The sequence below is a fragment of the Dendrobium catenatum genome, unplaced genomic scaffold (assembly GCF_001605985.2).
Source record: "Dendrobium catenatum unplaced genomic scaffold, ASM160598v2 fragScaff_scaffold_716, whole genome shotgun sequence".
NCBI lineage: Eukaryota > Viridiplantae > Streptophyta > Magnoliopsida > Asparagales > Orchidaceae > Dendrobium > Dendrobium catenatum.
The window spans coordinates 13,078,726-13,101,928 of NW_021319178.1; the positions used below are offsets into that span (position 1 = coordinate 13,078,726).

Below are 23,203 nucleotides of genomic sequence, written 5' to 3' on the forward strand. Positions count from 1 at the left end.
GAGAGAGAAGCCATCAGTACAGATAGAGAGAATCAAGGATAATTTCTAATTTTAACACATAATCCAATAATCTAAATACTAACTGTTCAACTCCAATTTATAGAATAAAATTATTAGAAAATTTAATTTGAAATCAATTCTAATTCAAATCTAGATACTCCTTTAAAAAAAATCCTAATATATAATTTAAAACTAAAAAAGTTGTCCCAAATAAAATCTTTTAATGAAATAAAGTTGAAATAAATTCTAAAAATGATCTTCTTGAAGTGCATCAAAATTACTTCAAAAAATAGTAACCAAAAGAATTTAATTACAGCTCATATATAAAATAAAAAAGGGAAATCAACTTAAGATCCTAAAAATGACTAATAAATATTGTGTAAAAAACTAAAAAATGGAACACAATAAAACTCTATGACAATAGAACATTTCTCCTTAAAAGCAAATACTATACTCTGCATGTCAATGTTCATACTTATTGATCAAAACATAAACTCATTGAGAAAAAAACAAAGGAAATGGATGGAATTGAAGCTTCCTTTCCTTCCAAATCCAAAATTTTATATATGAGTGGAAGAACTTAGGCACCAAAACATAATACAATATTCTAAATTTAAAATTTATCAAATTATCACAGATAACAAAGCTTGTGCCTATCTAAGATATGAATACCAACATCTTAAAGCCCGTAGATAACAAAAGATCATTCAAATGAGCTAAAATGGGGCTCTCCAATCCCTTAAATTGAGTAAAAAATGACCCTAAACCTTCCTAAGGCTGAGCTAATCTTGCAATATCTAAAAGCTGAATTCTTATATTGAGAATAAATGAAGAAGAAGAGTGAAGTTGTTACCAGGGGTTTCTGTTGTGATCTTTAAAGAAGCAGCTGGGAAGAACAATATAAGAATTCTCGTTTACCTTCAAAACAAATCAAACAAGGAATCGAAATTATCATTATCAGTTTCTGATTTCTTCTGATGATGTTTACGAGAGCCATATGTCCTTTTTGATCTTGTAGATTCTGCAGGAAAATCAAATTTCTCATCTGTATTGCTTTCATTCCAGTGATCTAAGCTATCCAATGAAAAGGAACTTCTGTTTGTTGAATTCTGATCAAGAACAGACTGGTAGGGCTTTGAAAATTTGTTTTTTCTAGGACTTCCCTGGCTTCTAAATCTCCCATTATTTCCATACTGGGCATGAACAGAGTCATGAGATTGATTTCTGAAACTATTTTGAGAATTTCCATTAGAGTTTAACTTTCTGAATCTCCCATGATTTTCATACTGTGAATTATCGGATTCAGGAGATTGATTTCTTGAGTAATCTTGAGAATTTCCATAAGAGTTGAACTTTTTAAATCTCTCATTATTTCCATAACGTGAATTATCAGAATAATAAGATTGACTTCTGAAGTTACTTTCAGAGCTTCTATAATTGTTAGGCTTTGGGGACCGTCTATAATTTCCATATTGAGCATTATCATCCGAGCCATCTTCGGACAGCCAAGAATTATCATCATACCTGTCAGAGCTCCTTTTTCCACCTTCACCAGTAATGCCTCGCAGCTGCAAATAAGAAAGGAATTCAGTAATAGAAGTTTAGCTCATTCTAGAAAAAAAAAAAACAAAAACTATACTTCTCACTTTAGAGAACTTGGACTTAAAATTTAATATTGTATAAACAGGAGCATTTGATAATTTTAATAAGCAATTAATTATAATTGTCAGTTGATTTTTTTTTCTTCCATGTCTATGAACTCCTCAAATTGAAACGTCACTGAACTAGTCGGTGCTGGGACAGGACCTGTTGGTGAGATCCCACCAAGAAAAGTCCAGGATCTCCACATAACATTTTTTTTTGCTTCATCAACCTAGGTAATTTGATATACTGAACAAAACCTAGTATTTAATAGGAATATACAAAAACTCCTAGTAAATTGTTAAACAACGGTAAAATTTTCATTTTTTACATTCTTCATCTCAAGCATGGTTTAAAATTGCGCAATATGAGGCTCGCCTTGAGGCTCGCCTTGAGGCCCGCCTTTGCGCAATTCCAATAAAAAACGTCTCAATGCTTACGCATCGAATTTTTTTTATGAGGCTTGCGCCTCAACTTGGTTGAGGCCCGCCTCGCCTCACTGGCATGAGGCTTACGCCTCACGCTATATATATTAAAACTTACATAAATATTGAATTAAAAAAGAAAGTTAAAGTGGCAACTCATTGTAGATGGATTGACGAGACCAACAGCATGAGAAGAAGAGAAAGTCACAGTGGGAGCTTATAGGACGGCATTGATGGGACTAGCATTACTTGAAGAAGAAGAAGAAGAAGAAGAATAAGAATAAGAATAGTTTGTGAGACTTGTGAGGCCTAAGGATTAACCTAAAATGCCAAAAATGGGTTTTAGGTTTAAATATTTATTCTAATCAAGACAACTTGCAAGTCAACAAGCCAAGTCTTATCAAGCTCAAACGCAAGCTTATTTAATACATGAGCTATAATTTAAGCTCAAGCTTGACTTTACGACTTGATAAACTCAACTCACGAGCTTATTAACCAATCAAATTTCTCAATCCACTTACACCCCAAGGTGGGGCTGGTCATCCCCCTCAACTAGGCTTTAATTTTCAATTTGTACGGATTTAGAATTCCTGAAACAAGGAGATATGTTATTTTGTTTCCTTATTTTGAGATTTATATTGATTCCATATTCTGAGATTTGTTTCCGTCAATATGTGTTTCTTTTTTTTTCCATGATTATACATACCTTTTATGTCAATCTAAACTCCCTCGGGAAATAAACCAACCAAGTTTATTCATCCTAACCAACCCAAAAATGTATAGCCAATTCCACTCTTTTGTTAGTTTTTCTCTAGAAGACCTTCCGGTAACATTTAAAAGCTGAATCATACAACACCCTTCATGAAAAAAATTGATCCCTTCAATGAATCTTCTCGTTGCTTCCAACGACAACTTCTAATTGGAAAGGGATGGTGATATGCCAAGGGGGGGCCACAATTAGGTCGGGGGACCTATTATTCATTATGTAAGGCATTAAGGGGAGCTATTTAGGAATGTTACTAATCAAGAGGGAGCTGTTTAGAAAGTTCTTAATTAAGGGAAAGCTATTTAGAAATGTTCCTAATTAAGAAGAAAATATTTAGGAATGTTCCTAATCAAGGGGGAATTGTTTAGGAATACTCCTAATCAAGGGGAGCTATTTAGGAAGTTCCCAATTGTGTTTATGCAATTTAGGAAGGATTTCTAATGGTGTTTATGGTATTTAGGAATGTTTTCTAATTGTATTTATGCTATTTAGAAAGGATTTAATTATTTAGGAATGCTTCATATTTGTGTTTATGCTGTTTATGAAGATGTTAATTATGTGTATTATATGTTAGGGCTATTTAAGAGGGAGTTTGATCTAGGATTTTTAGCTTATATTTTGCTGAAATTTATTCTAGGATTTGTTGTGAGTTTCCTAGCAGTGTCTGGGGCTTGTGGGAGAGCTGATCTGCCTCTCGAATGGTAGATCACTTGTATCTTTCATTATTGTTGAAGAGATTATAAAAAATCAGCCCCTACCTTCGTGATCTTGCATTTTGTTTCTTCTCTATTTTGCTATTTTTGCTTTCAAGATGTATCAAATTGGTACCATAACACTTTTTGGAGATCTGTGACGACTAAGAAAGTGGATGCTTTGAAAAATAAATTAGACAAGTTTACCAACTCAAATATGAAGTTGAGGAATGGTTTTCATCCATAGAAGGAATGCTTTCTCCACATAACATTATTTTTTGCTTCATCAACCTAGGTAATTTGATAGACTGAACAAAACCTAGTATTTAATAGGAATATACAAAAACTCCTAGTAAATTGTTAAGCATTGGTAAAATTTTCATTCTTCATCTCAAGGAGTTCATTGAAGAAGGATCTACAAAACTAATGATACGAGAAGAGGAAGTCGAGAAAAGAACTTGCCCGAGAAGGATCGATGAGACCAACGACTAGAGAAGAAAAGAAAGTTAAAGTGGCAACTCATTGGAGATGGATTGACGAGACCGACGGCGGGAGAAGAAGATAGTGGGAGCTTATAGGACAATGCATTGATGGGACTAGCATTACTTGAAGAAAAAGAATAGTTTGTGAGACTTTTGAGGCCTAAGGATTAACCTAAAATGCCAAAAATAGGTTTTAGGTTTAAATATTTATTCTAATCAAGCCAACTTGCAAGTCAACAAGCCTAGCCTTATCAAACTCAAACTCAATCTTATTTAATATATGAGCTATAATTTAAGCTCAAGTTTGACTTTGCAGCTTGATAAATTCAACTCACGAGCTTGTTAACCAGCCAAATTTCTCAATGCATTTACACCCCAAGGCGGGACTGATCATCCCCTCAACTAGGCTTTAATTTTCAATTTGTAAGGATTTAGAATTCTTGAAACAAGGAGATATGTTATTTTTTTCTTATTTTGAGATTTATATTGGTACCATATTCTGAGATTTGTTTCCTTCAATATGTGTTTCTTTTTTTACCTTGTTTATACCTTTTATGTCTATCTAAACTCCCTCAGGAAATAAACCAAGCAAGTTTATTCATCCAAAACCAACCCAAAAACGTATAGCCAATTCCACTCTTTTGTTAGTTTTTCTCTAGTATAGACCTTCCGGTAACATTTAAAAGTTGAATTACAACATCCTTCATGAAAAAAATTGAGCCCTTCAATAAATCTTCTCGTTGCTTCCATCAACAGCTTCTAATTGGCAAGAGATGGTGATATGCTAAGGGGGGGGCCCACAATTAGGTCGGGGGAGCTATTTTCATTATGTAAGGCATTAAGGGGAGCTGTTTAGAAAGATTGCTAATCAAGAGGGAGCTATTTAGGAAGGTTCTTAATTAAGGGAGAGCTGTTTAAGAAGGTTCCTAATTAAGGAGGAAATGCTTAGAAATGTTCCTAAACAAGGGGGAGTTGTTTAGGAAAATTACTAATCAAGGGGAGCTATTTAGGAAGTTCGTTATTGTGATTATGCTATTTAGGAAGATTTTCTAATTGTGTTTATGCTATTTTGGAAGATTTTCTAATTGTGTTTATGCTATTTAGAAAGGGTTTAATTGTTTAGGAATATTACATATTTGTGTTTATGCTGTTTACTTTGTTTAGGAAGATTTTAATTGTGTGTATTCTGTGTTAGGGCTATTTAAGGGAAAGTTTGATCTAGGGTTTTAAGCTTATATTTTGCTTAAATTTATTCTAGGATTTGTTGTGAGTTTCCTAGCAGCATCTAGGGTTTGTGGGAGAGCTTATCTGCCTCTCGAATAGTAGATCACTTGCATCTTTCATTATTGTTGAAGAGATTATAAAAAATCATCCCATATCTTCGTGATCTTGCATTTTTTTTCTTCTCTATTTTGCTATTTTTGCTTCCAAGACGCATAAAATTGATATCAGAGCACTTTTTGGAAATCTATGAAGGCTAAGAAAGTGGATGCTTTGAAAGAGAAACTAGGAGAAGTTTACCAACTCAAATATTAAGTTGAGGAATGGTTTTCATCCATGGAAGGAAGGCTTTCTAACCTAGAGGATATGATGAGAAAAATATAGAAACTTCACACCCAACTAACATCGTAGATGAGAGCACCGTTGATCGAACAAGGAAATGAGGAAAATCCTAATATAGGGATGATGAGGAAAATCACGGAGATGCAATCTAAAACTCCACTGGCAGTTTTGATTGTTAACCCTAACCAAAATTTGACCGGAATTCTCTTCACCAAATCTAAGGGAAAAGAGATCAGATGAAAGAAGTTTGATGAAGAGAGTTTTTTTTATCAAAAGCCACCTCCTAGGGCTCCAATAAAGGGGGATCAAGATTTCCAAATAGGGGTACAACAAGGAGTAAATTTTGTGGTGGAGGTGGTGGGGTGGCCGACCACTATAGGATGCATTTTAAGCAAGGGGAGTGAGCGATCAGAGATGGTGGGGGTCGAGTTGAGCCATGGGGATCAGGTCATGCAAGGAGGGTGGAAGAAATGTGGGATTCCCAACCTCAATACACAGGAGAAACATGAAGCGAACACGACAATCACTACACTAGAGGGTGAATGAGCTATTGGGGCGGTGGCGATCCTAGGGTGAAAAAGTTGAAGATGCGAACGATTGAGTAGAAGACTACTCCTGGCAAAGGTGCTTCTTATTTGTATGACATTCACTATTGGATTAGGAAAGATACTAGCCAAGACGAAGCTGGAACTGCTGCAATTAAGACAGTTAAACTTGATGCATCTCTTGGAGGCCGTGCAGTTCAACACAGGGAACTTCAGGCTCATGAATCTAACAAGTTTTTGTCTTATTTCAAGCCAGGCATCCTTCCACTCGAGGGTGGTGTTGCCTCTGGATTTAAAAAACTAGAAGAGAAGTTTGAAAATCGTCTTTATGTCGGTAGGGCCAAAAGAGTAGTCAAAACGAAGCAAGTTCCATTTGCACGTTCTTCATTAAATCATTAAGATGTATTTATCTTGGACACTGAAAATAAAATATATTAATTAAAGGGTGCTAACTCAAACATCCAAGAAAGATCTATGTCTTTAGAAGTGATGCAATATTTGAAGGATAAATGCCATGAAGGAAAGTGTGATGTTGCTACTATTGATGATAGGAAGCACGTAGCTGAGTCAGACTAAGGTGAATTCTGGGTCCTCTTTGGTGGCTTTGCACCAATTGGAAAAAACCAGCAGGTGAAGATGATGTGGTTTAGAAAAAATCTCCTGCAAAGCTCTACATCATCAATGATGGTCAATTGAAGTTGGAAGAAGGCCTGCTTTCCAAGGCAATACTTGGAAACAATAAATGATATCTACTGGATTGTGGTGCTGAGATTCGTGTTTGGGTTGGTTAAGTAACACAATTGAAGGAGAGGAAAGCTGCTTGCAAAGCTGCTGAGGAACTTATTAGTAATGAGAACCGGCCAAAGGCAACCCGGTTTAGCAAAATGATTCATGGATATGAGATGCATTCATTCCAGTCCAACTTTGAATCTTGGCCTTTAGGCACTGGTACAGGACTTTCTGGTGGGGAGGAAGGAAGAGGAAAACTTGCAGCTTTGTTGAAGCAATAGGGTGATGATGTGATGGGAAGCCAAAAAAAGTCTACTGTGAATGAGGAGGTTCCACCTTTGCTTGAAGGTGGCAGGAAAGTTGAGCTATGGCGCATCAATGGTAGTGCAAAGACACCAATTCTACAAGACGATGCTGGTAAATTCTTCGGTGGTGATTGTTATATCATATTTTATACATATCATAGAGGTGAGAAAAAGGAGGATTACTTCCTAGCCTGTTAGATTGGAAATAAAAGCATTCAGGATGATCGTATAATGGCTGCTCGATTGGCCAATACATTGTGGACTTCCATGAAAGGCAGACCTGTCCAGGGTCGCATTTTTCAAGGGAAAGAGCCACCGCAATTCATTGCACTCTTTCAGCCAATTTTTCTTTTGAAGGGTGGGCTGAGCACAGGTTACAAGATGTCTGTGGAAAAGAAGAATGTTAAAGATGAAACCTATGACTCTGATGGCATTGCACTAATTCGTGTATCGTACTTCAATTCAGGTTGATGTGGTTGCAGGATCTTTAAATTCCTATGACTACTTTCTTCCACAATCTGGAAATACACTCTTTATGTGGCAAGGGACATCAAGCACGGTTGAGCAACATCAGTGGGCCACAAACATTGCAGAACTTTTTAAGCCTGGGGCTAGATTTAAAAATCCAAAGTAGGGAACAGAGAGCTCTGCCTTTTGGTTTGCTCCTGGAGGAAAACAAAGTTTCTACAGCAATAAAATTACGATATTGTCAGAGATCCCCATCTGTATACATTCTCCTTCGCAAAGAATAATTAGAGGTCACTGAAGTTTTCAACTTTGTGAAAGCTAATCTGCTCAATGAGGATATGTTGATAATTGACACACATTTTGAGGTTATTATTTGGATTGGTCAGTGTGTAGAAACCAAGGACAAACAAAAGGCATTTGATATAGGCCAGAAATACATAGAGCTTGCAGTGTACTTAGAAGGTCTAGCTTCAGATGTGCCCCTTTGCAAAGTCACAGAGGGTAATGAGCCCACAGCTTCTTTACGGCATATTTCTCCTGGGATAGCGCTAAGGCTGCTGCCCATGGAAATTCTTTTGAGAAGAAGTTTGCAATCTTGTTCAGGACAATTTTTCAAAATTCAGAGTCCAAGGATAAATCAAACAATGCAAGTCAAAGTGGACCCACTCAGAGAGCATCAGCTTTAGCAGCATTGTCTTTTGTATTTAGTCCTCATTCCAAATCAAAGCCTACCAACCCAATTCCACTCCATTCAACTAAGGTAGTCCTACACTCTAGTAACATATATGTGGTTAATAAATGAGGTACATTGTCCTTAACTATATCAATTCGACATTTTTTACCTTGATGACATTTTGGTGTATATGCAAAACTAGGAAGCGCATCTACAGCACTTGGAATAGGTTTTGAGGCTTTTCAAGATGACAAATTCATACTTAGCCCTAAACTTATTTTCTAGGTTTCATTGTGCGCAAAAGACCGTTGATAGGCTCGAACAATGTAGCGTATAATGTAGCTACAACCCCCAAGGATGGATCATACACAGTTTCAGTTAAATGTTTCATGGGAGCTTACAAGTATTTTTTGCAAGTTCATAGACCGGACTACTAGTTATAAGGGTTTATGATCTTACAAATAACAATTGTCCCTTCCAATGGGGAAAAGGGAGAGCACATTCAACTATTCAAGAAAGTGATCACTAAGGCGCTAGTAATGACCATACCCAACCTTAAAGACAAATCCAATTAGCAAAGTTATCAATGTTTTCCTCATCCAAGATGTCTGACCAGTGGCCAATCATTCAAAGATGTTGCAAAAGGCACATAAAAATTATCAACCTTATGAAAAGTTGTTTGCCTTAAATCAAGTGATGGAAATTCTAAACTATATTAGTTAGAGGGCATGATCTTGCATAGATCATAGTCATTGTTGTAACTGCAAACTCAATCCAAGTAATTGATGTGGAACATCAAATGGATTGCATAACTACAACATTTCAACCTGATAAAATAAAACAAGGTTGCACAAAAGAAAATGGCAAATATGCCATCATGATTGATCACAAGCAGTTTCATGACTTTGTTCATAATTATGTAGGTCTTTTCAGTGCACAACAGGAAGAACAACCCATGGTACATACCCAAATTTTCACTAAGCCTTGAAGGCTTTCAACTAAGGCACACAAACGAAGGCACCAAGATGGGATTCTCTACCATAGGATTGGTTGTGTATCAAAGGAAGTTGTTCAACCTGGATATATGTGGCACACATTTTGAGGATGGAAAAATACTTTGGAGTGGGTAAAAGTATATAAAATCAAAAGTGCTATGTTTACTAGACAAAAATGCTATTGGACGGGATCAACTCATGATAGGATACCTTCTTTGCAACATTTTGTGAGTTCTGAAAATTTGAGCTTTTAGGCCTCGACCTCTTTGTGTATATTTCACGAAGAGTTTTAATGGATTAAGTTTCGGAAAAAAATTTCGGAAGTCAACTTATATAGAGATAGACACTACCCAGAGATTTCGCTTTCTTAAAGAGGACTTTAAGATCTGAGTTCTAATTTCTCATAGGCGCAAACACTTATAGTTAATTACCCCTCCCAAAAATTAGAGAGAACTTTCGAATAAGGCTAATCATTGAACAAATACGTAGTATCCAACGTATAGTGATAGCCGATTTAGATATTTAAATTTGAAAATTTTATCACCTGACACATAAAGCGGAAGGTGGAGGGAATGATGATGAACTTGATCAAGAACTTATGGTTCCATCATCACGGTTCATCATGGTCTCTAGTTTGTTAGTCAAAGGAGGTAGTCAACCCAACCGGACTGAAAAATCCCTATTGGCAATCATAGGTTGCTTCGTACAAGTGTACCTTATAGACTTGGGGTGAATATTTACCTAAGGAGACAGAGTTGAGTCCACCTAAGCTAATAAATGGCTTTATGCAATATCGATTATACCCTATTGATTATTACTCAAAGATTTAAAGCGATTGGGGAACATACAGACTCTGGCCGTGACCATAATTTAGTTGTACCATTTAGCGACAAAACCGCTCAATTAGAAAGCCCTAGTCATAACCGCTTACCTGTGGTGCCATTTGGCGAAAAAATCACCGGTTAGAGGATATGTGCCACATTCTTACTGGCAAGAGATGGTTTGAAAATGAATCCTAGTGATATTCTCAAATAGACATTCACTCTTTGTGAGTTAAACTGATTTTTAAATTTATCCACCTCGACAAACTATTGTGGAAGTTCCCCTCAAACTTAATGGTGGTTGAAGTGAAGAAATGCATCGGGCTTGTGCGATAGAAAAGTCTCCCTCATACTTAAGGGAAAATTCTATAAGATGGTGGTGAGACCTGCAATGCTTTATGGTGCCGAATGTTGGCCATTAAAAGAGAATCATAATACTAAGTTAAGTGTTGCATAGATGAGAATGCTTAGGTGGATGAGTGGCTTCACCCTTAGAGATAGGATACGAAATGAGCATATACGTGAAAAGGTTAGAGTAGCTCCAGTGGAAGATAAGATTAGAGAGAGTCTCCTTAGATGGTTTGGTCACATTAAATGGAGGCCTTCCGAGGACCCGATTAGGAAAGTTGAGGTATTAAATTTGATTTATGTTAAGAAAGGTAGAGGTAGACCTAAAAAGACTTGATTGAAAAAGATTAGAAATGATCTTTCTTTATTAGATTTAAATGAGAATTTGACTTTTAACATGACATAATGACGAAAAAGGATTCATGCAGCCGACCCCACGTAGTGAGACAATGGCTTGATGTTGTTATTGTTGTTGTTGACAAACTATTGTGGAGGATGGATGGATTTTTTACTTTAAGGGTTTATGTGATTTATTTCATCTTTAATATCTTAAATTTTAGTGATTTTTAAGTTTCGAACTTTTATTAAAATCAGAGCCGCCATATGATTAGTTTTGAGATTTAGGGGCATTTAAAAGATAACAACACCTCTGATTGATATTAAATTTCAACATGGTCATCATTGGAAATATACGTTAAGTTATTTCAAAATTTGTATTTATTAGAATTTTGGAGGCATTTGAAAAGTATGATCCCCTCCAAGTGATATTAACTTTTAAAAAGGTCATCATTAGGGATTTATGGGTATTTTCATTTCAATAGTCGAACATTGTCAACTCTGTTTGTTTGCCAACAGAGGACCGAGTTCAGCTCCTAATTTTAAAGTTATCATATAAATATTAAAATTGAGAGTATGTATTTTGATATATGAATTTTATTTATAAAAGACCTTGAAGGCCTAATATGAATATACAAAATCAAATACTCTGATCAACGCTACAACCATGTATTTGTTTGTTAGTTCAAGTCATGTCAAATTCGGTCTATTCAAGGAGGAGAATCGAACTTGAACTTAAGTTCACTTTTGATCCACGTAACATTCTCAGGCAAGGATTTAGGAGTGTAACGAACTTTGCGGAACACATGTCAGTGTTTAAACTTTTTATTAAATTAATGTGCATGTTTCTTGAGGTATTGACTCGCTTCCCAAAGCGGCAGTAGCACTCTTAGGGTAGTCGCTTGCTTCCCAAAGCTGTTGCATGCCTCTTTAAGGTGTCAGCACTCTTCTCGATGCATCACATTTAAAATTAGGGGAATTCTATTTTAATGTATGAGGGGTATTTTAAAATAATTATATATAATTATTGGTGCAAGTGGTTATCGCTAAGGTTTGCACAAAATTTCATTAGAAGTTCAAGAAACGCATTCTATCCGCTTGTACAAATATTAAAGATCCAGTGGCGTGAAAGACGAGTTACTTTTTAATTGTTGTATAGAGGATAAATATTGCTTAGTTTATTTTTGCCTCATCTAAATCATCATATTATTCAACATAGCTCGTACGAGATGTTTGTTTATGAGACACTAGAAGATCATGCTCCTGCTTGTAAGTGAGTTACATTGTTCACTGCGAATCTCCTATTGTTACATGTAGGCTAGTTGTTGTATGTACTACCAATTTCCTGTTTTTGCTTATAGGTGAATTGTAGTGTGCACTAGAATTTTCCTGCTATTATCCATAAATAGACTAGTTTGTTTGACATAAGATCTTTGTCCACGCCTGTAGACTAATTATTGTGGGCACTACGAATTTCTTGCTCCTGCTCATAGGTGAATTGTAGTGTTCATTATAAGATATTTCTTGCTCATAGTCGAGCTCTTTTGTTCAGTAGATGTTCTTGTCTTTTCCGATGGGCAAGTTGATATATTCATTACAGGTTCTCGATTCTTGTCCGTAGGCAAACTATCACATTGCAAGTTCCTTGCTCGTGCATGTAGGCCAACTGATATGAGTATTATAAGTCTTCTGTTGTTACCCATACACAAGCTATAAAATCCATTAAAGGTCTCGTGCTATTGCTTGTAGGGAGGCTACTGTATTCTCTACAATTTTGCTAATGCTGATTGTAGGCAAGTCGATGTGCATATTGGAATCTTTGTTCACCACGAGTCCCTTGTTCATGCACGTAGGCGGGCTATAAAGTTCATTAGTAAGTTCCTTGCTATTGCCTTTAAAGTTCTCATAAATTTTATTCAATTAAAATTTTAACTCAAATATTCATTTTTTGTCTAATTCCTTGTAATTTCATTTAAATTAGCGAGGGATTAAAACACAAATCTTTTCCTTTTCTATTCTCTCTCCATTTTTTCTTTTTTTTTTACTTCTTTTCATCTTTTTAACATAAATAGTAATAGTAAAAAGAAAAGAAAAAAAGCTTTGTTAGGGGAAAAATAGAGGGAAAGAGTTACTCTCTATTGGTGAGAATTGAAGGGGTTGTTTAAATAGTTGCTAGAAGCAAAGATAGTGGTATGATATGAAGCCAGCAGTAGAGGGTGTTGAGTTGGAGAAATTATTCTATGCGGAATCCGGTTATAGAGCTGTGTTCGGATGCTTACGTGGAAAGTTAAAAGTCCGCGATATTTATTTGAATTGTGTATTGATTGAGTATTTATTGTGTATTCGTTGCGTAAAATGTGCGTATTGGTTGAGTATTTTATTGTGTATTTATTGCGTATTTATTGAATATTTGTTGCGTATATGTTCCGCATTTTATGCTTATTTACTGCTTATTTGTTGCGGATTTCTCTTCGTCTGTAGTAAGTCCGAAAAGTCAAACGGGACGGGTAAGAAGTCAAATGAATATCCTAACTTTCCACGTAAGCACGCCACGTGTAATGATTTTTACTAGCATCCGAACGCAGCTCTATAACCAAATTCCGCACAGAATAATTTCTCGTTGAGTTGATTGGCTGCTGTTGTGTATGGAGTTGGAATTGTAGTGAATATCAAGTTGGTGGATAGGTGGAGAGATTGATATGCAGGTATCGGGTAGATGGTTGAGAGCGAAAACATAAGGGAGCTTATTTGCTGTTTGGGTGTGAAAGATAGGGTAGATGCTGGGAGGTAGCAACTAATGGAGTGAAGAGCTGAAGGTCGGATGCTAGAGGCTGGCGAGGGTAGCTTTTGTACTGGTTGGATGGTCATTCGGTGGAGAATAGGGAAGAGGGCCGGCGGCTTGCTCGGTGTTGGCCGGCAAGTTTAGAAATTAGAGGAGGTGGTGTCGAGGCTAATGGGTGTGAGGCAGTAGCTAGCAATGGAGAAGTTGTGGCTGGAAGTGCATGTGGAGCTTTCTTTAGATGAGGAGTGAAGAGGGTTGTTGTTACTTGGTGTGGAGTAGGGAGTTGTTCGAGTAGAACTGTGTAGAGGACTTGTGAGGTGGTTGTGAGGGAGAAAGGTAGTGTAGCAGTAGAGGTAGGCCGGCTCGAAGCAAGTTGAGAGAAGGAAGGCATGGAGTTTGGCCAAGTGAAGGAGACATAACTGGGCGTCACAGCTTGCAGGGAGAGGAGTTGTTGCTTGTTGTGTGAATGGGAGTTTGTAGGTGAAGGAGTGTGAGCTGAGGAAGCAATTAGCGTGGGCTTCTCTTGCATGAAGAGGAGAGCTGGGGAGTTGAGGAGGAAGAGAAGTCGTGAGAGGAAGTTTGTGTGCTGTGGAAGGTCGTGAGGTGCATGAGGTAGCTGTGTACAAGAGGTTGTGGTTGGGAGAGGAGAAGACGGTATTTCGAATGGTAGGATTTGTCGTGTGAGGAGAAATTGAGTAGGAGAGGGAGATAAGGCTTTATTCTAATTTTTTAACTATGTCGAAATGATAGGCTATCGTTAGGATTTTGTATGGGCAGCCGCTGCTTGCAGATGGCGATTAAATACTTGAGAGATAGGATTTAGATTAGGATGATTTATTAATAAAAATTTTAATTTAGGTGAGATCGTTTGCCTCCCATGCATCTCAATTTTTGGGTTGTTGCCTCACAATTCATGCCAATTTTACATTTTGCTCGTGCAAGGACCAAAACAACATTATAGTCATTCCAAGGTAATTTCGACATGTCAGACAAAACGGTAAAGTCCATTCAACATTTGGGTAACGTCACGCAACATTGCATCCATCGCATGTCGATTTCAAAGCCTTCACTCAAAACGATAACGAGCAATTATCCCTCACGTAACTTTGATATTCTGAGCAAAACGATGAAGTCCGCTTCATGATCGGGATGTCATTTGGGCAGTTTTGAGCAACGTCACTTCGAAATTCATGCCAATTTTACTTTTTTCACATTATATGATGCTCTGGGCAATAGTACAGCCTTTTCTAGGCAATTTCAGCGTTCCATATTCAATGACATAGTTTATTTTGTGAACAGACGACATTTGGGCATCGTCACACAATGTAGCATTTGTTGTCCGTCAATTTTGATCACCTTCGATCGATTTGATTGTGAGGGGTCTCCTCTTAAGTAAATTCGATGTACCAAACACATCAACACAGTCCATTTGAGGATCAAAGGTTGTTCAGATAATTTTATAAAACATTACGCTTGCCAAGAATTATTCTTGTTATCATTTTCAATTGAGTTGCGAACAAATGAGTCTTTTGAACAAATTTGGGGTTCTCAGTACATCTGTTTTGCAATCAAACAAAGTTTGAGAGATTTTTAACAATGATCGAGGCGCTTCGGCATTCATTACGTGTGACCTATCCACTAGTTACCTCCTCTGATGCACTTGATTGAATATGACATGTATATAGAGGTCAACACATTTCAAAGCCATCAAACTAAAAGATGAGACTTTACACACCTCTACAAATACATAGCCACTTCTAGTAGTCCATCCCTATGAACTACAAAACTTAACGATGAAACAAAGGTGAAAATTTTTGTTGGAAATAAAGCTGAAAATGAGCATCACCCAACATATAGACCAACTGTCAAACAAAGATGAGGAAGAAGAAAATGATTAGAATATTGCAAGTCTACAATTTATGATGTTTGAAAACATGGAAAACATCCTTTACATCAAATTTTAATTCAATTGAATCATAAATGGATTGATAGGAAAATATTGTGGTGAGCTTAGGTTTTCTATCGCAAAGTCTAGTCAATCTAAATTTCTTTGTAGATATATTGAAAGATGGCGATGCCCAATCCAAGAAGACTAGATAATGGCTACACTTAGAAAAGCACAAGTTAAAAGGCAAGGTTGGAAAATCAAGTAGATCTCTGAAGTCCTTTTTGATAAATATTTCATAAGGTTATTGATAATACATTACAAATAGACCAACTTCCAACATGAAAATATACTGTGTTATCACAGCAAAGAAATTGAAGTGGTTTGAGCCTTCATTGTTAAACAATGAATAGGAGCACAAATGGGTGGTTTCTAATGTAAAAGTTCTTTAAACTAAACTACTACTACAACAACAACATCAAGCATTTATCCCACTACATATAGTTGGCTAAATGAATTTTTTTTCTCCATTGTATCCAATTAAGAGTCAAAATTTCATTTAAATCTGATAAAAAAAATCATTTCTGATAATTTCTAACCATGTTTTTCATGTATACCTCTACTTTTTTTTACATAGATCTGATCTCACACATCTATTCTCTTAACCGGGTCATCGAAAGGCCGACGTTGTATGCGAAACTAGACTAGATGGTTCATAAAAGATGAAACATATAATAGATATGAGAATATTTAGGCCTAAACTGGGTTCAAGAAAATCTATTATTGTCAAGAAGAGGCAAACTCCCAAATAAGCAAAGTGACTTTCTAAAGGAATGAAGAACTTCACTCACCTCCTATTATTCGGAGGAGCAAACGAGCTAAAAGTGGGGATATGATCCAAAAAGATCCCAATGGAGGGGAACGGTTAGCCCTTTCAAATAAAAGTTGTTTTTCAGGTTATTATAGAATTTAAAATCTTTTATGTAACTAAATAATTGATTTATTTCCATATTCTAATATTTGTTTCCATTGATATTTATTTCCTTTGACATGTGTTTCCTTTTGTTTATTTCCTATTTACAAACTTGCATGCTATTTAAAATCCCCTTGGAGCAAACAATAAAACAATTAACTTTCTTCCTCCAAAACCAATTCAAGAACACCCCCCCACCCCCATTTCCTGATTTGTCTCTGCAAAACCTTCCTCAAGCAACTTCCATTAGTTGAACCCTCTTTGACATCCCTTCAAGAGGAAAACTGTGCCCATTCCAATGCGCTTCAAATTGCTTCCGGTAAAGAGGAACAAGTAACAAAAAACAGTGAGAGCTTTAAGCTACTTTCGCCCTCTAACAACAAGCATAATGCTTGGGGCAAATCAAATTAGTCCTTACAAAAAACTAGAACTTGTGCTCTCTCTCAAGAGTTACAAAACATAAAACTCTTGAGTTTGTAATGCGCTTTGGTATCAAAAACTACAACAAACTCCAAGAGATTCAACACAAAAATAGATTTTTATTGATAGGAAATCAAATATAAACAAAGCAAGATAAAATGGTCCTCTTTCGAGAGTACCTTCTCTCCCAAACCCAAGACGCCGCTAGGATCCCACACAAAAAGAATGCTACAACACTCTCAAATCAAATCATGCCTACAAACATGACATAAATCCTACTACTTATAGCAAACAATAAAATAACAAATTTCAAAAAATCCCTCCCCCAATTCTCTCTCAAATTAGCCCCCAAATCACCCCTCTCCAATTAGAAAATATATCCTAATTAATCCTCTCTAATTTAGACCCAAAATCTGCCCTTTTTAATTAAAACATCTCCCAATTAATCCCCTTCAAATCATCCCACAAATCTATCCTTTTTTATTAAGAACATATCCTAATTAATCCCCTCCAAAGCAACCTCCAATCGACCCCCAAATCTGCCCTCTTTAATTAGGAAACATTTCCTAATTAATCCCCCAAATCTATCCTTTTTTAATTAAGAAATATCTCCTAATTAATCCCCATCAAATCTTGGTCTTTTATGGTAAGTAATTACTCCTCTTTAATCTTCTTGCCCTCCGCCCACCTAATGGGACCCACCTGCTTAACCGGTCTATGAATACTCCCCTCCCAAAGAGCCACATTATCCTCAAGGTGGAATAAAAGAAACTATTGTTGAAGCACTTGATAATAGCCCTAAAGTTAGTCCAAAGAGCCACCTTGAAAATTTTTCTGGGAAGGGAAATGACCCCTCCACATCTTCGACACGTCACATAAGCATGAAAGGTTTTAAAATTTGATGAAACCTGTGGATCACAATCACCTTCTTTTCAGTTTCAAGCCAATGATCCTCCTATTGGCTATGTGATATGAATCGCAATTGGCCAATCTACCAGGTAAGAACACCTAATACATAGGATCTTGACTTTTGAGGTTGTAATTCAATCATAATAAGGTTATGGCTTGGTTCTAGTGCAGGTACATCTGAGCTTTTTATATCATTCAAAAATCCTGATCTGCCCCTTATCAAAGCCCCAAGAGGTAGTTCTTGATGAAAGAAACTCTCCTTATCGAACTCTTCCCATTCGATTTATTTTCCCTTAGATTCAGCAAAGGGAATCTCGGTTGATTCTAGGTTAAGGTTAGCAATTGGAACCACCATTGGAGTTTTGGATTACATCTTAATGAGCTTCCTTAACATCTATTCTATCCCTCCAAATCGGCTCTCCATCCGATTCTCCATAGTTAAAAACTTCTTCTCCATACCAGATTTGAATTGCTCTTTTTTGCTTTTCAATGCATCCACTTTCTTTGCTATCATCTCTCCAAAAAACCTTGCTCTGATACTAATTTGATGTGCCTTGGTATCAAAAACAGCAATAAACTCCAAGAGATTCAACACAAAATAGATTTTTATTGATAGGAAATCAAATACGAATAAAGCAAGATATAATGATCCTCTTTTGAGAGAATGACCTTCTCTCCCAAACCCTAGACACCACTAGGATCCCTCACAAAAAGAAGGCTACAACACTCTCAAATCAAATTATGCCTACAAAAATGACATAAACCCTACTACTTATAGTAACCAATAAAACACCAAATTTCAAAACAGCCCTCCCTCAGTTCTCTCTCAAATTAGCCCTCAAACCAACCGTCCCCAATTAGAAAATATCTACTAATTAATCCCCTCCCTTTTTAATTAGGAAACATCTCCCAATTGATCCCCTTCAAATCAACCCACAAATCTACATTTTTAAATAGGAAACATCTCCTGATTAATTCCCTCCAAATCAGCCTCAAATCAGCCCCCAAATCTGCCACATTTAATTAAGAAACATGTCATAATTAATCCCCTCCAATTCAGCCCCAAAATCTGCCATTTTTAATTAAGAAATATCTCCTAATTAATCCCCTTCAAATCATGATATTCTATGACAAGTAATTACGATCTTCTTGCCCGCCGCCCACCTAGTGGGCAACCTGGTTAACCGGTCTCTCAGTTCGGGATCAATTAAATAGGAAAAAATTCATTAGGACTACCTTGTCAGGATAAGTTCAGCTTGGTTGGTAGTCAGGCTAAGTTCAGCTTGGTTGGAACTAGGAACAAGATGGTTATTAAATGAGCCCATGTAAAAAGCAGAATACCTGAACTCTAATAGATAGTTGGTACGGGGAGTTCTAAGGATTAACTACTTTCGTTGGGCCTTATAAAATTGGTAACAGTAGCACTAGGCGTGTTCAAGTAGTTCATCTACTTAATAATGACTTAGCAATAAACTCCAGAATCTAAATATGTGAGCTTTGCCGTGAAGTTTGTTACGCTAATCAAAAGCAACCTAAATAATATTAATTTGCAATGCCAATGAAATGAGTAGAATATTGTTACAGGCATACGAGGATGACACATACCTCCTCAAATTTGCATCCTAAATCCTGCTCAATGCTTCTGACTGTACGACGTTGACCTTCAGTGAACATAAGTACTGTGGTCCCTTTATTACCAGCACGACCAGTTCTGCCAGATCTATGAAGAAAAATATCGGGAGTGTTTGGAATTTCAAAATGAATAACCTGTATCCAATCAAAATTGTTATTATTTGCAGAACAACCAAAAATTTTAAGCTTGATAGTTTGATGTGATATAGAATTTTGTTACCAGATCAACATTAGGGATATCAAGACCACGTGCAGCAACATCTGTAGCAACTAATGCACGAAACCGTCCATCACGGAAAGCAGCAAGAGTTTTGTCCCTTTGCGACTGCTGCATGTCTCCATGCAATGCTTTGCTCCCAATTACAACTCCCATGGACCTTGAGAGTGACTCTGCATCTCTCTTTGTTTTGGTGAAAATAATACTTTTACCACCTTGAGCATACATCTTGAAGACAAAAGTTTACAAGTTAGAGAAGGAAAATAAGTAAATACTAGTGAAATAGGCAATATAATGGAAAGAAGAGTCTCAAGTTCAACAATATAAGATGAGCATGCCCCTAGGCACAAAATTCATGTCTGCCTAAACGATGTCTAACATCTAGAAAACCAATAAAAAGTCTAGAGAAAGCTATTCCTGGTCACAATGAAGCAGAATACTAACATCTTTCTTTCTATTTATAAAAAGAGGAGTGAAGCTCATGCCTTATAAGTTAGAATAAACTTCCATTAAAACAAACTAAAATGGAAGAGCATCTATTCTATGACTACTAGCAATATTGCTCCCTTATTGTAGAATATTAATGTTAAGTCTTGCAACATGGCACATCTCCACAGTGCGCTACTTATCCTTCGAAAAAAAAGGGTAGTGACTATGACAAATAGGTCACCAAGATGTATGAAAAGTAGTAACTAGTTTTTGAAAGTAGAAGAATAATGTCAAATACTTGATAAAAATAACCAAGTTGATCATAAATTCCCTTGATAGGAGTCAAAGAAACAATCTTCTGTTAAATATCAAAAGTAGACATAAAAGTTAATTTAAAGGAAGAAAACGTGTAGTCTGCTTCGTATATATTCTTACTGAAATCAAAGTGGGAAGGAGATTTTGCTTGTTAGGAGAGGTTGAGGAAACAGAATAGAGTGAGATACCCTCAGCTAACTTCTGATCAGAGTCTCCAACCTAGGATAAAGCAAAGGCAAACATTATGCATAATAGCAAACCAAATAAGCAGAAAATGTTAACACTAAAGGCGCTTTAAGAAAAAAGGCATAATCCTGATTCAAATTAGAAACGCAATAGGACAAACAAATAACTTACAAGATCTACTATTACAGGATCTCTCAAATACTTCCTTGACAGATCATGAATCCATTGAGGCATCGTTGCAGAAAACAGCATGCATTGTTTCTTTCTAGGTAGGTAACTTAAAATACGTTCAACATCCTCCTGAAAGCCTACTGCTAACATCTGATCAGCTTCATCCAACACAACAAATTTTACTTCAGAAAGATCTAAGGCACCCCTTTCAAATAAGTCAATAATTCTTCCCGGTGTTCCAACAACAATATCCATGCCATATCCAAGAGCACGCACTTGGCTCATAATTGGTATTCCACCATAAATGCAAGTACTTTGCAAATTCGGAGCTGAAATTTTGAACTCCCTTTGCACCTGACGTGCCAGTTCACGTGTAGGCGCCAATACAAGAGCAGAGGGAACTCGTTTTTTCCTTCAATACAAAAACATAAAATATATACAGGTAATAAACAACAATCAATTTACAAATACCTAACATTATACTTCCAAAGAAATAAATGATTTAAAATGCAATTAGCCCCTAAACAATATTAACACATTGAAATATTAAACAAAAAATTAGGATAGATTAAGTATTTTCATTTGTTTATTGTTGAATGCAATTGCTCAATTAATTATCTCCTTGAATATGTTTTAATTGGATATCTTCTAAAATGTTTTACTTTTATCCAAATGTAAAACAGCTCAAAGAAGTTTTATTCAACCCATCTTTTAAATCCACAAGTTCAAGATTTCAATGTTAGCAAAATGCAGAGACAACCACCAAACACCTTAATTGCCTTGTTCATAAGAGCGCATTCTATGACTCCAAATTAAGAAACCTAAAAAGAATGCCATATTCTTCTTGCAGATCACAACTTCTTTAATGGTTAATATGATGGTCTGCAAGATCCCTACAGTTCCTTCAAAAAGCATGATCAACTCACAATGCGAAACAAACATTTATGATCACTCGAGTGGATCATCACTAAAAGAATATGCACAGAATTTAATACTGCATAACACAGCAAGTCCTCCAGCAAAAAATAGATAAAAAGCTAAGTTCGGTAATAGATGATCATCAATGAGTGGGAGCCTTATCAGATTTGCATACTTCTCTACGAAATTGATATAAAAGGATCAATCGGTATGTAGTTCAATGACAACACAAAGGCTATGAAGCAGACATAACAAACCAAATGTAAATGCAAGAAGAAACAAACGAACCAGCTTTGAGTCTGATCCCGGATAATTTTATCCAATATGGGAATACCAAATGCAAGAGTTTTTCCTGATCCAGTTATAGCCCTTCCAATCATATCACGGCCTTCCATTGCAGGCTCCAAGACAGCTCTCTATAATCATAATTTAATAAATATCCCTTTATCAAAAGAAATTTAAATTTAAGTTTCAGAAAATAAAACGCATGGCTATGCAGAAATGAAATCACAGAAAACTCTCCTTATGCAAATTATTCAATAGTGCAAACCCTAGCTCATAAATTGCTGCTTCTGATTTCCTTGCTTTCATTGAGCACATGACATGATTCCCAAACCAAGAGAATCCCACATAGAATGACAAATCAAAAAATTCACGATTGTTAAACAAAAAAGCAACATATTAAGATGGTTTGGGATCTTTAGACCGTTTTCATACAAATATTCTACCCACCAGCTATTTATATTTGGCTATTAGGAAGCAGATAATGCTTGGTTAGAAAGATTTTTCCATACCAATCAAATCTAGCCCACCACCAACCCTCATCATCAAAATCTTCAAGAACTAATTGATATACATCCTTATAGCTTCCACAGATGATGCATGCAAAATATTTAAAATAATAATCATAGTCGACAATTAACAGTATTTCATCCGTAAACAACATCCCCACTGTACTCCTACCTGTGAGGTCACAGTTTCTCAATTTTCCAAGTTAGAGAGAGCCAAATTTAAGCACTTTAGCACTGAAATCATAAATTAAGCATAAAAATAAGCTCACAAACTCCCATAGGATATACCCATCTCAACCTCATTCAACAATACACTATAAAACAAATTGCAATACTTAGAAATAGTCATAATTAACTTTATTCATGCGCTCAAAGCATTTACAGTAAAGGAAATATACAAAATAAGCTTGTAGAAGTGACCTGAATAGGGAACAGTTCAGTGATGCCGCGGTGAGAGAGAGCAGTAACGATCTGCTCCGATATGCCGATCTTCGAGATGTCGAGGAGCTCTCCTTCGACAGGTATGGTTGGAACGGCGGTGCGGAGCGCCTTCGCGCTGAGAAACGGAACAGCCGACCATCTGCGAGGGATGACATTAGGATTAGCTGAGACGGGAATGGCGAGAGGCGAGGAGCGAGTGAGGAGAATATTGAGATTAGGGTTTTGGGGCGGGAAGGAGATGACGGCGGAGGAGGGAGTGAAGAAGAAGAGTGCGGTTGCCATCCTCTCGCGCCGAGTTTGAATTGGATAAAATTTAGGTTGGCGGAGAGAAGCAAAGAGGAAAGG

At 36.5% G+C, this 23,203-nt stretch overlaps 1 protein-coding gene and 1 pseudogene across 1 annotated transcript; one reads left to right on the top strand and one right to left on the bottom strand.

The window, feature by feature from the left end:
* Positions 1-498: 498 nt before the first annotated feature.
* LOC110114380 (DEAD-box ATP-dependent RNA helicase 53) lies at positions 499-23,203 on the bottom strand. Its single transcript, XM_020847239.2, has 7 exons — positions 22,838-23,203; positions 21,915-22,042; positions 20,709-21,120; positions 20,472-20,570; positions 19,611-19,835; positions 19,364-19,525; positions 499-1,568 (listed from the first exon to the last, which is right to left on the bottom strand). Exons 1-7 carry the CDS (start codon positions 23,138-23,140, stop codon positions 921-923), a joined length of 1,977 nt encoding a protein of 658 aa, XP_020702898.1. The 5' UTR covers positions 23,141-23,203; the 3' UTR covers positions 499-920.
* Positions 6,900-9,062, top strand: LOC110114378 (annotated as a pseudogene).

Coding starts and splice junctions, on each gene's coding strand:
- LOC110114380 (XM_020847239.2), bottom strand. CDS start 23,140: ATGGCAACCGCACTCTTCTTCTTCACTCCCTCCTCCGCCGTCATCTCC. Junction 19,526..19,610: donor ATATCCCTAATGTTGATCTG/GTAACAAAATTC, acceptor GATTGGATACAG/GTTATTCATTTTGAAATTCC. Junction 1,569..19,363: donor TAGGATGCAAATTTGAGGAG/GTATGTGTCATC, acceptor TCTTATTTGCAG/CTGCGAGGCATTACTGGTGA.